This window comes from Aotus nancymaae, unplaced genomic scaffold (genome assembly GCF_030222135.1).
Source record: "Aotus nancymaae isolate 86718 unplaced genomic scaffold, 86718_ANA_hifiasm-v0.15.2.pri h1tg000030l, whole genome shotgun sequence".
Taxonomy (NCBI): domain Eukaryota; kingdom Metazoa; phylum Chordata; class Mammalia; order Primates; family Aotidae; genus Aotus; species Aotus nancymaae.
In genome coordinates this window covers 12,606,498-12,621,823 of record NW_026988443.1, presented here as the reverse complement: position 1 = coordinate 12,621,823, position 15,326 = coordinate 12,606,498, and the positions used below count along the sequence as shown (strand labels likewise).

The following is a 15,326-nucleotide window of genomic DNA, read 5'->3' as shown; positions in this document are numbered from 1 at the left end:
ACCCCTTTGTTCTTGTTACCCACCTGTATGGACTTGGGATCAATCTTGCCAAATATTTGGAGAAATTATGTGGATTTAAGAGACCTGGATTTTTATACTTTACTAGTAAATAAAAGTGTTCAGTTGGTATTTGTCCTTGAAACTTGATTTGATTCTCCAAGTTTGCTCTTGCTTATCCTAGTCCCTGCTGGTGGATTTTAGTTGTTGCTGTGGCTAATTGAAGTTTGGCTCCAAAGCCCCTTTTTTACGCAGGTCTAAGATGACCCCTAGTGACTCATGCCCTTGTATGATAGCCTCCCCTGGAGTTTCAGCAGGACCTGTCAATGTGATGGGATCATCATCCCTATTGTGATTAGGTTACATTCTGTGGCAAAAGTGAAGGGATTTTGCAGATGTAATTAAAGGCCTTAATGGACTTTAAGTTAATTAAAAGGGAGATTATCCTGAGTGGGCCTGACTCAATCAGTTGATACTTTAAAAGAACTAGAGAAGAGTCTCTTGCTAGCCTTGAAGAAGTAAGTTGCTGTATTAGTCTGTTTTCACACCGCTATAAAGAACTGCCTGAGGCTGGGTAATTTATAAAGGAAAGAGGTTTAATTGACTGACAGTTCAACAAGGCTGGAGAGGCCTCAGGAAACTTAAAATCATGGTGGAAGGTGAAGGGGAAGCTAGACACCTTCACAAGGCAGCAAGAAGGAGATGCCGAGCAAGGGGGTAAGAGCCCCTTATAAAACCATCAGATCTCCTGAGGATTCACTCACCATCACGAGACAAGCATGGGGAAACTGCCCCCATGATTCGGTTACCTCCACCTGGTCTCTCCTTTGACACATGGGGATTATGGGGATTACAACTCAAGATGAGATTTGGGTGGGGACACAGAGCCTAAGCATATCAGCTGCCGAGCTGTGAGAGGGCCACGGGAGGAACTGCAGGGAACCGAATTCTGCCAGCAGCCAGGTTAGCTTGGAAGAGGATGCTTAGTTCCAGATGAGAATGCAGCCTAGCCAGCATCTTGTAAGATCCTGAGTAGAGGCTCCAGTCTGCTGTGCCAGGACTCCTGGCCCAGAGAACCTGTGGTAAGAAATGGGTGTTTTAAGCAGCTAAATGTGAGGTCATTGGTTACACAGCAATAGGAAACTAATTCAGCCCCAGAATGGTTTGACAGTAACATAATTATTAAGCTGCAGGACCACTGTTAGTTGCTTCCGCTGCACTTGCCCAGATGAAGGACAAAAATCTCCACTTCCAAGTTGAGGGCAAGAGATCCTGAGCCAGAACTTCCTGCAGTGGTCTAGCAAATGCTTCAAGCCTTTGCCGATTCTCGTTCTGAGTCCCAGCTGCTGCTGGCGAAATGGACGCTGCCACCTCTTGTCAGCTGCAGTTGGCAAAATTAATGATTTTATGCTGGCGTTCCATAGGGTCTGAGGCAAGCCAGCCAGCTCAGAGTCTGGGGCCCAGAGTGAGGGAAGAGTCCTTGCCAATCAGCAGTGCACACCTGGACCGGGGGCTCAGCTGCATTTGCATCTGCACCCAGAGAGGCAACAGCCAGACAGGCTAGAGGTTTTAGCCTTCAGCAAGCTCACGGTGTTGGAGCCAACATGGGCTCTGATAATCACCGAATGCAACCTCATCTTACATCTGAGGAAAGAGTGAGACCAGGAGGGTGACCTGCTGCCATCATTCACCTGAGCACCTCTTAAAAGTACTAAGGCCTGGCTGGGCACGGTGGCTCACGCCTGTAATCCCAGCACTTTGAAAGCCCGAAGCAGATGGATCACCTGAGGTCAGGAGTTTGAGACCAGCCTGGCCAACATGGTGAAACCCTGTCTCTACAAAAATTAGCCAGGCGTGGTGGTATGTGCCTGTAATCCCAGCTACTCGGGAGGCTGAAGCAGGAGAATCGCTTGAACCCAGGGGGCAGAGGTTGCAGTGAGCCGATATCGCGCCATTGCACTCCAGCCTGGTTGACAGGAGTGAAACTCTGTCTCAAAAAAACAAAGAAAAAACAAGTAGTGAGGCCTGATGTCCTTGGACGTTCTGAGTCAGCCTAAGGTGGACCGAGCTGGGGCTTGGGGCATCTTTCTTCTCTTTTAGTTTTCTAAGGTCTTTAGCTTAGAACTTGGCAGTGTACACTTGGGACCTCCCCCTTCTGAAATCATTCAAAAGCAGAAAGTGAAGGAGACAACACAGACAAGCCACACCTTCCTTGGGGTTAGGAGGCAGCCAAAACTGAACCCCAAAATACCTGGAAAAAGGTGAGAGCAGAGGCTTTGGAGCCAGAGTGTGGACAGGAGAGAAGGGAGAGCAGGTGAGGCTGCAAACCTGCTCCAGGTGAAGATACCCCTGAGCTGCAGAATGGGCCCCTGTTTGTAACAGTGGGTTCCGAGTGCAGGGCAGGCAGTGGGGCCGAAGGGAGAACCCCACAGCGGAGCCTGGCATGCAGGAAGCACCCTGGTCTCTGCGCTGGAGAAGAGAGACTGTGAATAGCCCAGTTGACTGTCCTCGTGGCAGGGAGAAGGCTAAACAGAAACCTTACCAAGTATTGGTGAAAATGTGGCCAGGTGGGATCTCACTTTTGGTGGGGATACTTTGAGCAATATCACCTTCAGGTCACTTTGAACACTGGCTGCATATAGAATCACCTGGATAGCTTCCAAAAATAAATCAAAAAAAAAATGAAACTATTCCTGAATTTTCTTTCTAAAACCCAGTTCAGTCAGAATCTCTTGGAGTAGGGCCCAGGGCGTCAGCATTTTTGCAGATCTCTCCCAGGTCATTGTAGAGCCAGGATTGAGAACCACTGCCCTAGAGAAATTCTTTGGCCCATCCACCAGAAGACAATTTAAAAAAGTATTCAAAGCAGCAATACTTCTAAGAGAATCCAAGTGGCCATTGACAAGGTTGTGAATGAATGAGTGCGTGTCCAAGCAGGGAACACCACACAGCGGTGATGAGCTGTAGCTGTGCACAGCAACCTGGAAGAATCACGAAGCAACAAAAGCCACAAAAGCAAGTCACAGAAGTGTATGTGTGTGTGTGTGTGTGAGAGAGAGAGAGAAATATGATTTCATTTACATAAAGTTCAAAAACATGCAAGATGCATCAGCCTGTCATTAAGGATATTCACATACGTGCATATATATGATGTATACACACGTGTGTGTGTGACAAAACTAAAAAAGAAGCTCAAGGGAAATGATAAAATGCAGGACCACAGTTGGCTCCAAAGGGAGATGGGAGGAAGAGGCAGGACTTCATAGTAGCAGGAAAGTTCTATTTCTTAGGCTGGAAGGTGGGTATACAAGTGTTTATTTTATTGGTTTGCATACCTGACACATACATGATAGATTTGTATTTCTTTTTTCTTTTTTGTTGAGATGGAGTCTTGCTCTGTCACCCAGGATGGAGTGCAGTGGTGTGATCTCGACTCACTGCAACCTCTGCCTCCCAGGTTCAAGCGATTTTCCTGCCTTAACCTCCCGAGTAGCTGGGATTACAGGCATGCGCCACCATGTCCAGCTAATTTTTGTATTTTTTATAGCGACAGGTTTTCACCATGTTGTCCAGGCTGGTCTCAAACTCCTGGACTCAATTCATCTGCCCACCTCGGCCTCCCAAAGTGCTGGGATTAACGGGCCACCGCACTTGGCCAATGGATTTGTATTTCTAAGAAACTTCATTGAAAAAAATCTAAAAACTCCTCACATAAAAACCTGGGTCTTAAGGAAAATACTGCTAGCCCAAGACAAAGTTCTGCATCTCCACATGTGGACCTCCATGAATCATAGTCGCACAGCATCTACATAAAGCTGCCTCAGAATAATAATAACAGAGGAAGAAGGTTGCCACAGAGCAGATGAATACTGTCTATGACCAAAATTTTTGCTACAAATTACACAAATGTGTAAAATATAATGAAGAGACAAAAAGAGCTCAATAAATTATTATTTGAGACGGAGTCTCGCTCTGTCGCCCAGGCTGGAGTGCAATGGCACAGTCTCGGCTCGCTGCAACCTCTGCCTCCTGGGTTCAAGCAATTCTCCTGCTTCAGCCTCCTAAATAGCTGGAATTACAGGTGCCCACAACTGCGCCCGGCTAATCTTTTATTTTATTTATTTATTTATTAGAGACAGGATTTCACCATGTTGACCAGGATGGTTTTGATCTCCTGACCTCATGATCCACCCGCCCTAGCCTCCCAAAGTGCTGGGATTACAGGCGTGAGCCACTGCACCCAGCCAAGTTCAAGAAATTATTAAGTGATTAAGAGGGAGAGAGATCTGTGATGATCACATGAAATGGCAGAGCTGAGTCAAGAAGTGAAAAGTCAGGTCAGGCACAGTGACTCAACGCCTGTAATCCCAGCACTATGGGAGGCTGAGGCAGGCGGATCACTTGAGCTCAGGAGTTTGAGACCAACCTGGCCAACATGGCAAAACCTCATCTCTACTAAAAATACAAAAGGTAGCCAGGTGTGGTAGTGTGCCACTGTAGTCCTAGCTACTCTAGAGGCTGAGGCAGGAGAATCACTTGAACCAGGGAGGCGGAGGTTGCAATGAGCCAAGATCACACCACTACACTCCAGCCTGGGCAACAGAATGAGCTTCTGTCTCATAACTAAAGATTTTCTTCTGTATGATTTCTAGCTCCTGAGAACTCTACAACTGCAGAAGGCGTGCATTATCAAGGAGGCGTTGCTAATCCTGAAGTTCCTTTACCCTAAAACAATGTGATACCAACCAGAAATGAGTCAAATGAGGCCAGGTGCGGTGGCTCATGCCTGTAATCCCAGCACTTTGGGAGGCCGAGGCAGGCGGATCACCTGAGATCAGGAGTTCGAAACCAGCCTGACAAACGTGGTGAAATCCCGTCTCTACTAAAAATACAAAAATTAGCCGGGTGCCATCGTGGGTGCCTGTAATCCCAGCTACCTGGGAGGCCAAGGCAGGAGAATTGCTTGAACCCGGGAGGCAGAGGTTGCAGTGAGCCAAGATTGTGCCATTGCACTCCAGCCTGGGTGACAGAGCGAGACTCAGTCTAAAAAAAAGAAAAAGAAAAAGAAAAAAAAATGAGTGAAATGAAAGTTGTGTGAGTCTAGAAAAGTCTGGCTTCTGCCTGTTTGTCTTCTCCTCTCTGAACCCTCGGTCTTTCTCTGCATTCATTGCTGTCTGGTCACAGCAACAGGTGGGATCTGGATAGGGGCTGAGTGGAGGTGAGGACAGCGCAGCTCTCGGGTGGCTCTTACTTCACCCCTCTCAGGGAAAGCAGGGACAGAAGCCCCCACTCAGCCCTTAGTGACTTCAGGTCTCACCTTCAGTGGTCACTGCTGGTGGTCAAGCTGGTAGTCTGGTCATTGATTACCCATGGCCCACCCTCCAGCATGAGCCTTTCACCTCTACAAAGCTCTGTGATGATCTGGAAACTGCATTTAGACTCAACTGGATTAAAACGCTCCCTCCCTTCCTTCCTCCCTTCCCTCCTTCCTTCTTTCCTTCTTTCCTTTTTGATTTTCTATAATTAAACATTTTTTTCTTAAATCATGAAAGATTTCAAATACAAAGAATTGCCAGTAGACAATTCTCTGTATTCCCTCCCTTCCTCCTTTCCTTCCTTCCTTCCTTCCTTCCTTCCTTCCTTTCCTCCCTTCCCTCCCTTCCTCCCTCCCTTCCTTTTAGATTTTCTATAATTACTTAAACATTTTTTCTCTTAAATCATGAAACATTTCAAATACAGAGAATTGCCAGTGGACAATTAGCTTTGCTGTGTTTATTCCTATGACTCCCTTTTACATACACAAGTGTTCCAGCACTTCACTGCCCTCCCAGAGGACTCCTTTGTCCTGAGCTGATGTATGTCCCATCCAAACCTGCTTCTCTACAGAAAAGTGAATATTGAATATGTCTTTTTAAATGAAATTCACATAACATAAAACTAACCATTTAAAATAAACAATTCAGCAGCATTTGGCACATTCACAGTGTGGTGCAACCACTGCCTCTAGCTGGTTCCAAAATGTTTTCATTACCCTAAAAGGAAACCCCATCCCCAGAAAGCAGTCGGTCCCCGGCTTCCTCTCCCGTCATCTCCGGTCACCAGCAGTGGGCATTCTGACTCCATGGAGTTACTTCTGACATTTCATATGAATGAAATTAGACACCGTGTGACCTTCTGCGGGGCTTCTTTACTTAGCACAGTGTTTCCGAGGTTCACCCATCTCATAGGGTGTGTCCGTGCTCCATCCTGTTTATGGCAGAATAATCTTCCTTGTATGGTTAGACCACTTTGGCTTATCCGTTCCTCTGCTGATGAACAGCTGGGCTGTTTCCAGCTTTGTGCTATAGTAAATACTGCACTGCGAACATCCATGAGCAAAGGCTAAACAAGTCCTTTGAAGGCTGACTTGTTGGCTGCGACAGTTTCTCAGACTTTCCTTGCTTTGGATGAGCTTGATCATTTAGAGGAGTACTGGTCAGGATTTTTTTGTTTGTTTTTGAGACAGAGTCTCACTCTGTTGCCCAGACTGGAGTGCAGTGGACTGATCTCAGCTCACTGCAACCTCGCCTCCCAGGTTCAAGCAATCCTCCTGCCTCGGTCTCCCAGGTAGCTGGGATGATAGGTGTGTGCCATCATGCCCAGCTAATTTTTGTATTTCTACTACTGACAGAGTTTCACCATGTTGGCCAGGCTGGTCTCAAACTCCTGACCTCAAGTGATCCACCCGTCTCGGCCTCCCAAAGTGCTGCGATTACAGTGTGAGTCACCATGCTTAGGCAAAGGCTGACTTCTTAATAAAGCCCTGGTCACTTTACTTGTCTATTTGACCTCTGTGGTTGCCATGCTGACTTTGGAGAAGGGCAGTTGACGGCAGTTCAATTATGAGGCAACGGCAGGTTTTCTAAGACTGTGGTCCCCTAAGGGCAATGTGAGAGGAGGAGAAGCAGCCATATTGGCACATCCCCAAACAGGTCAGAGAAGGTCCAGTTCCATCGCTTCATAGAGAAGTAGGCTCAGGAAGGTGAGGCGCATGTGTCCAGGTCCAATGGCCAGTGAGTAGCAAAGCAGAGACTAGAAACAGGTCCCTGGCACTTTGTGCTAAAATGTCAAAGATCAACTTTTATAGCTGCATATATGAGTGAGAATATGAGACATTTGTCTTTCTGGGCCTGGCTTATTTCACTTAACATAGCGACTATCCATCCATTTTGCTGCAAATGACAGGATTGCCTTCTTTTTTATAGTTCTCTGTTGTGTACACACACCACATTTCGTTATTCATTCCTCCACTGATGGACACAGGTTGATTCCATATCTTGGCTATTGTGAACAGTGCTGCAATGAACATGGGGGTGCAGGTGTCCCTCTGATATATTGATTTCTTTTCCTTTGGATAAATGCCTAGTGGTAGGATTGCTGGATCATATGGTAGTTCTATTCTGGGGAGACGGGGTAATGGAGAGCGATTGGTGGTGGATACACACAGTTGGATAGAAGGAATAATTCCTTGTTTGATTGCACAGTAGGGTGAGTATAGTGAACAGTTAATTGTATTTTTCTTTTCTTTCTTTTTTTGAGACGGAGTTTCACTCTTGTTTCCCAGGCTGGAATGCAATGGCGCGATCTCGGCTCACTGCAGCCTCTCCCTTGCTCAAGTGATTCTCCTGCCTCAGCCTCCCGAGTAGCTGGGATTACAGGTGCCTGTCACCATGCCTGGCTAATATTTTTGTATTTTTAGTAGAGATGGGGTTTTACCATGTTGGCCAGGCTGGTCTCAAACTCCTGACCTCAGTTGATCCACTCGCCTTGGTCTCCCAAAGTGCTGGGATGACAGCTGTAAGCCACTGCACCCAGCCTTTTTTTCTTCTTTTTGAGACAGGGTCTCCCTCTGTCACCCCAGCTGGAGTGCAGTGGCACCATCATGGCTCACTGCAGCCACCACCTGCTGTGCTCAAGTGATCCTCCCACCTCAGCCTCCTGGGTAGCTGGGAGCACAGGCACACATTACCACACCTGGCTGTTTTTTGTATTTCGTGAAGACTGAGTCTCACTATGTTGCCCAGGCTGATCTCAAACTCCTGGGCTCAAGGGACCTCCCACCTCGGCCTCCCAGAGTGCTGGGATTACAGGTGTGAGCCACTATGCCTGGCTTATTGTATATTTCAAAATAGCTAGAAGAGAAGATTTGAAATGTTCCCAACATAGTGAAATGGTAAATGTTCGAGGTGATGGATATCCTGATTACCTTGATCTGATCATTACGCATTGTATGCCTGTGTCAAGTATCACATTTGCCCCATAAACATGTACAATTATTATGTATCAGTTTAAAAAATTTTAAATGTACCCACAGGATTTGAATTGATGGAGGTGACTGAGTGACAACACAGAGCAACTGAGGCCACTGAAAGAAGATTTTATTACTTGCATCTCCCAAGAGCACAGGGCATGCCACACACACAGGACCACACACACGGGCCCACACACGCAGGGCCACACACGTGGGGCCACACGCACAGGGCCACACACACAGGCCCACACACACAGGGCCACACATACAGGACCACACACGCGGGGCCACACACACAGGACCCCACACACACAGGGCCACACATACAGGACCACACACGCAGGGCCACAGGGGAAGCACCAAGTTTGGTCAGGAGGCTGAAAGGAAGGATCAGAACAGTACAGACCACAGCCTTTCTCGGGGTTTCCACCTGAAGGGCAAGGCAGGGCAGGGAAGCAGCCCAGGTCTGGCTAGTTGAAATAATTCCAGAGGGCCTTGGGTATAGGGGCTGTCCCTGGCTGTCCCTACCCAGATCTGGGTGATTTAGGGCAGGAGAAATACTGGCTTGGTGTGAGAGTTACATGGAGATGGTTGGTGGAACTGTGAGCGGGATTGGTTGGAGGGTTTGTAACTGTCATTACTTTTAAACACTTGCAAAAACTGGCTTGCAGGGGAGGTATAAATGCCTTTGGCTCTGTGATTTGGTCCTGTGATAAATGGATCCAAAATACAGTCTCTAAGAAAACACAGTTAAACACGCCGGCCCAGGGCTCTTGACCACCGCCCAGGTTGCATCTGGAGTTAGTGGCCCTGCTAGTTCCTGCAGCGTTTCTTCCTTCTTCCTCTTCATCCAGCAAACCCCAGGCAGTGTAATGGGTGGTTTCTTTGCTTCTGTACCCCCAAAAGGAGGGCTGGCCAGCTACAGACACCCCTGCCCCAAGGTCTAGTGCAGCTACAACCGATGTGGCTGATCCCAGCCCCTGGGTACAGCGATGGGGCCAGAGTCCTGCTAGTGGGGTCAGGGCCTCTGGCCCATCAGCCTTGGAACTTCCTCCTAAGAGCAGAGTGTCCTCTAGTGGGCCCTTGGAGAACAATCCAATTCTAATTTCCACGCTCCGAGATGTGATGTTTCAAGCCCAGGTGTTAGAGCTCCCCAGGAAATTTCTCTCTGCCCACAAGTGCCCCTTGTGGAATTCACCCAAGCAGCATTGATGAAAATGTAAAAATTAAATACACACTTGCATAAAGCTTTTTTCCCCTCCTCATAAATGAGGCTGGTACTGTCCTGACCCAAATACCTGCCCCATGAGTTTATTGGGTAAATCACGCAAGCAGCTCCAGTCACAAGGGGCAGCGTGTGGTCAGGATTAGTTGGAGGTGAGCGCTGGGAGCAGGTGGAGGACACACAGCTGAGGATCAGATGCAACCAGAGAGACCAGGGCCGGTCTGCTGGCTGCGGCGGAGGCAGCACTGACTTGAGTGTTCAAGACAAACTGGATTTCAGAATGGTGGCTCACGCCTGTAATCCCAGCACTCTGGGAGACCGAGGCGGGTGGATCACTTGAGCTCAGGAGTTCGAGACCAGCCTGGCCAACATGGTAAAACCCTGTCTCTTCCAAAAATACAAAAAGTAGCCAAGGGTGGTGGTGTGCACCTATAATTCCAGCTACTCATGAGGCTGAAGCATGAGAATCATTTGAACCCAGGAGACAGAGGTTGCAGTGAGCCAAGATTGTGCCACTGCATTCCAGCCTGGGCGACAGAGCCAGACTCCATCTGAAAAAACAAAAAACAACAACGAAAAAAAGCTGGGTTGGGGGAGGTGAGGGAAGAGGGGAGGCACCTACCAGGTGGAAGAAGCAAGGTAAGACTGGCGCCCCTCCTGACTTCTCACCCCAACCTGCCCATTCCTCTTTTTCCCTCCCTCCCTGCTCTCCAATCACTGTAGTCTCTAAGTCACACTTCCTTAAAATACCCCAGGGGAACATGGCAGCTGTCCTGCCTCTTGCATCTCACCATCTCCCACCTTGCACCGGATGCTGCTAGTGAATACTTGGATTCTGAATCCTGCATTTTGTTGCCAGTCCTGGATCCACCTCTTCCTGCCTTTATGCCATGCCCCCACCTATCTCACCTTTAGGGGCCCTCTGGCAACTCCCCACCTCCTCACAGGCCTCCACAGCCCCTCTATTTATCTAAGCTTACAATATGGGCTTCTGAGTAGGATTTCAGCAGGGGAAAACAAAGGTCTTGCTTTTTTAAACAAAGTTTGCTGGAGGCCAGGTATAGTGGCTCATGCCTGTAATCCCAGAACTTTGGGAGGCTGAGGCAGGTGGATCAGATGAGGTCAAGGGTTCAAGACCAGCCTGACCAACATGGTCAAACCCTGTCTCTACTAAAAATACAAAAAAAAAATTGCCAGGTGTGGTGGCAGGCACCTGTAATCCCAGCTACTTGGGAGGATGAGGCAGGAGAATTGCTTGAACCTGGGAGTGGGAGGTTGCAGGGAGCAGAGATTGCGCCATTGCACTCTGAGCGTCCTTCCAGCTCTGGCCTGCATGGTGCAGGGGTCCAGGCCCCGGCCGTCGCTGGCCTTTGCTGTCTTAAAGCCTTCTCCTTGCTTCCCTCCCTTTTTACATCATCCTTCCTCCACCCGGTGGATTCAGAGAACGATTTTCCATGAAGAACTCAGACTGGGCCACCCCTAGGGCTCTGGGTCTGAGGCAGTTGTTCAAGGGATGTTCCTCGGCATCAGGACAGGAGAAGAGCCCACTTGCAGCCGAAGAGACCCTAGAGTCACAGAGAAGCCAGTTTACTGGCTTTATCAACCTCATTTTGCTGTTCTTGTTTTATTCCTGCCCGTATTGGAAAGTGAATTTGCTTTCTGTCTTCTTCCCTGCAATGAGCTGACTGGCCACAAGGGGGCAGAAGTAGGCAACAGCCAGGCCTGGAAATTGCCCTTCTAACCGCAGCTCCGCTAAGCAACGCCGGCCACAGGGTCCTCGGAAGAGAAGGACCCATGCCCCTGCCGCCAAACTGTGTTCGGAGAGACAAGCCACTGCCGCATCGCTGGCTGAGAGAGTGAGAGAGAGCGAGGACACGAGGGCCCGATTCCTCCCCCGCTGCACGCTGTCCTCAGCCCTCAGCTGGGCCTGGGCAGAGGGGCCTGGGGGTGGGGTGTCCTGAGCCTGCAATCCCCATATTTTTGAGCACAGAGGCGCGAGGTGCCCGGAGTGGCTCACGGAGCTCTCGACCTAATAGAAGAACTAGGACTGCCACACACACACACACACACACACACACACACACACACGAACCAATAGGAGAACCAGGCGGAGCAGGGGTCGGCTGCAAGGCAGTCCCCACGAGCTGGGTGAGCGAGTTGGTGGGCAGCTGTGCTAGGCCGGATTCCTGCAGGCCGGGTGCGGCTGAACTGGGTGGGGGATCAGCCCGGGAGGCGGGGATCACACTTCAGTCAGGAGGAACGGCGGCCGCGTTCCTACCTGCGGTTGGAGGGGGCTGGGAGGATAGCTGCAAGCAGAGGACCCAGGGCCCGCGTAAGGACCCAGGACCCACAGAGCCGGCTCGCCCTGGAGCTGGTCTGCAGTTTGAGCGGGGAGAGGGAGCCAGGGCTAGGAGGAGCCGGGCCAGCGGGCCTGCAGTGAGTGCAGGGGAGGCAGGGACAGGGCTGCAGGATCCCCCACCCTCCGCCAGGGGAGCTCCCCAGCACTAGGTGGAGCTGCGGCCTGCGGGAGGGTCCTGGCCAGTCTGTGGAATTGATTCCAGCACCTCAAGGAAGCTTGTCCCCAGCTCCACGTGGGGCAAGAGCAGGAACTGTGCTGGGGAGAAACCCGGAGACCTCAGGCGGCGAGAATCCAGCTGCCGCCTCCCAGGACCCCACCAGCCCCGCCCCTGCCCGGGCCTTTCACCAGGGCCTCCCCTCACTAGTGCGTGGTCTGTGGAAGCCACGTGCCCCTCTCAGCCTCAGTTTCCCTTTCCGACCTGCACAGGGCAGGACCAGATATTCTCTGAGGACCCTGCCAGTGTGACAGGCGGGAGTGGAACCGCGTCTTGCGCTGTGGGGACGGACACACTGACACAGACTGAGCAGAAAGACTTTAATCTGGGCCCTTCTGTGCCCAAGGCTCCAGTTCAGACAAGCGGTTGGGATCTTCCTCCCTGTGGCTCTTCTTTGTCCTTGGAAGGCCTCCCTTGGACCCAGGAGCTCGGGGTTGGGGTGGTGAACACAGATGCTGGAGGTACCGGGTGGTCCCAGGAGACAGTCAGGAGTCCCGGGTGAGGAGGCTGCGAGACCTCTGCAGGCTTCGCAGGTATTTAAGCGCTTTCTTCACACTCTGGTCCTCGGGGTCTGAACAGATGGCCCTGCCCTGGACGGTCACAAGCCTACGCAGAGGGAGGACGTCCCCAGGGATGTCAGAGTGAGAAGGGCCCCACAGTCCCCAGGATGGCCCCGCCCTGCGCTGAGCAGGATTCCAAGACTCCAAGAGGAGCAGGAAGTTGCTGTAGTCACCCAAGGCGTTGGTGGCAGGTCTGGGACATCAGGCTCTGTCCTGAGTGATCCGGACCCTCACAGGGAGCCAGGGCTGCAGGACCTTGTGCCTACCCCTCAGACTGCCCCAAGATGGCCTAGAGCCTGCGATGTGGAGACTGTGGGGAGCGCTCAGGCCCAGGCCAGGGGAGGTGACCGCATTGCCCCTGACCAGCTGTGTGACCTTGAGTGTTCATCCCTCCCAGGCCCTCGATTTCACCACAATCAAGGAACAGGTTGGACTTGATGCCCTGCAGCCCTTTTGGGTCCCACAGCATGGGTACATGAACTGCCCCAAGGAGCCTGCAGGGGTTGGGGAGGAAGGTCCCCACTGTCTCATCCCTGTTTCCCAGTGGCCGTTCTGGGAGCTCAAGGGTCCACCTGTCCCCATGCTTGGCCCAGAGAAGTAGGGGTGGGGCCAGGGGGACTTACACGATGGCTTTCCGAATACAGTCCTGGGAGGTCCTGTACCAAGCAGACAGCTTTCTAAGGGGAATGGCTCCCTTGAAGTACTCCAGGCAGCATTCCCGGCCAACATTGGTCCCTCGAGCTGCAGGGAGAGGAAGCGGGGTGGGGTGTCTGTGAGTGTCTGCATGTGTGTTGTGGGAGTCCTGGGGGTGTCTGCGGAAGGTCGGCATGTACATGTCCACAAGTGTGCATCTGTGTGTGGTGACTGCATGTGTCACTGCCTATGTGTATGTGTGTGTGTGAATGTGCACAGGTATGTGTGTGAGGCCTCTGTATATGCTGTGGGGGTCCGGTGTGTTTGTGGCTATGCATGTCTGTGTGTGTCTGTGGGGGATCCTGTGTCTCCTGTAAGTGCCCACGTGTGTGTGTGTCTGTGTGCAGTCCTGTGTGTCTATGCCTGGCAACCTTATTTCATGTTTCCTTTCCTAACCTAATATAAGAATCTGTTTTTTAGGCCAGGCGCAGTGGCTCATGCCTGTAATCCCAGCACTTTGGGAGGCCCAGGTGGGTGGATTGCTTGAGGTCAGGAGTCCAAGACCAGCCTGACCAACATGTTAAAACCCCATCTCTACAAAACATACAAAAATTAGCCCAGTGTGGTGGCAGGTGCCTGCAATCCCAGCTACTCGGGAGGCCAAGGTAGGAGAATCACTTGTACCTGGGAGGCAGAGGTTGCAATGAACCAGGATCCCACCATTGCACTCTAGCCTGGGTGACAGAGTGAGACTTCATCTCAAAAAAAAAAAAAGAAAGAAAGAAACTCTTTTCTACATTGCTCTTGGAATCTTTATGCTGATTCTCTCATTGTGCATAAAACTTGTTAAAATAAATGCTAATAAATAATTTTGAGAATCGTTCATTTTCCATTGCACAACTACAGCCGTGAATCCCAACCTCACAGCCATTGCAGCTCGAGATGTGCTCATGTTGGTCCTTACCAAGCCCACCTGCAAGAGCTGTGACATCATCATCATCGACATTTTTCTCTGCTCGTTTCCCTCAAAATCCTAGTGCTGTGGGCTTCTCATGTCTTTTGTGGGATGGGAGTAGGTGGGGTGTCAATAATACACAAATGTGTGTGTGTGTTGCTTCCATGGTTTTCACACCCCCAACTCCTGTCCTCCCAGTGCCTGCCCCTGGCCACTTTTCCCTGCTCTCACCTGCATGGATGTGCTGCAGAGAAGCCCCCAGGAGGAGGGCGACCAGGGCCAGCATCTTCAGTGGGGCCATGGTGCCGGAAGTCCAGGAGGGAGTCTGTGCGTGCAGGTCCCTCTGCTCAGGGAGACACCCTGCTGGAGTCGAGGGTGGCAGTGACCTATTTAACCTCCTTGGGGGTCTTGCCCCGCCTTCTGTCACCTCCCCACATCCTTTGCTAGACCAGTGAAGTTTGAAGAATTTGAGATGATTCAGGAAAGTCCAGCTCTTGGAATGTTTGTGGATTTCCAGAGAATGGGCCCTCAACTGGAGACAGAGGTGGGGTACATGTGTCTGGAGCCCATGCAATGACACACTTCTCCTTTCAAAGGGGACATTTCTTGGTTCCTCTATTAGAATTGAAAAGCCTCCATCCACAACGGAGTTCATCTCTCTGTGGCTAGAAAGCATCCTTCATGCATGGTGGCCTGAGTGGGAGGAGACGGGGGTGTTGGGAGTCAACCAACAGAAACCAAGCAGGGCTCTTCTCCTGGACCATGGGCGAACTTCAGGGCACTAGGGGGCCACCCTGGCTGTGGGCCACGGGCACAGGGGCATCGCTTTGCAGGGAGGTCCATGCTTTATCTGCCTCTGACGGAGGCTGAGGCCCAGCCAGGGCACAGAGCAGCTTTGGTTGCCTGTCCCATCCCAGGCTAGGCCCTGACCACAGGAGGCCAGAGCCCAGTGGTGCTTCGATCACCATTCAATCCAAATAGCTCGAGAAACCATGGGTTGTGAGGTAAATGGGTTGCCTTACACTAAGATGCAGAACAGGGCTGGGTGCGGTGGCTCACGCCTGTAATCCCAGCACTTTGGGAGGCCTAGGCA

The 15,326-nt window shown here is 50.9% G+C and overlaps 1 protein-coding gene across 1 annotated transcript; it reads right to left on the bottom strand.

Moving 5' to 3' along the window:
• Nucleotides 1–12,391: 12,391 nt before the first annotated feature.
• Nucleotides 12,392–14,581, bottom strand: CCL17 (C-C motif chemokine ligand 17). The gene is made up of 3 exons (XM_012447886.1): nt 14,465–14,581; nt 13,269–13,386; nt 12,392–12,691 (listed from the first exon to the last, which is right to left on the bottom strand). The coding sequence occupies exons 1-3, from the start codon at nt 14,532–14,534 to the stop codon at nt 12,571–12,573; spliced, it is 309 nt and encodes a 102-aa protein (XP_012303309.1). The 5' UTR covers nt 14,535–14,581; the 3' UTR covers nt 12,392–12,570.
• Between the last annotated feature and the right edge of the window lie 745 nt (nt 14,582–15,326).

Coding starts and splice junctions, on each gene's coding strand:
- CCL17 (XM_012447886.1), bottom strand. CDS start 14,534: ATGGCCCCACTGAAGATGCTGGCCCTGGTCGCCCTCCTCCTGGGGGCT. Junction 13,387..14,464: donor TCTGCAGCACATCCATGCAG/GTGAGAGCAGGG, acceptor CTCTCCCTGCAG/CTCGAGGGACCAATGTTGGC. Junction 12,692..13,268: donor TGTATTCGGAAAGCCATCGT/GTAAGTCCCCCT, acceptor CCCTCTGCGTAG/GCTTGTGACCGTCCAGGGCA.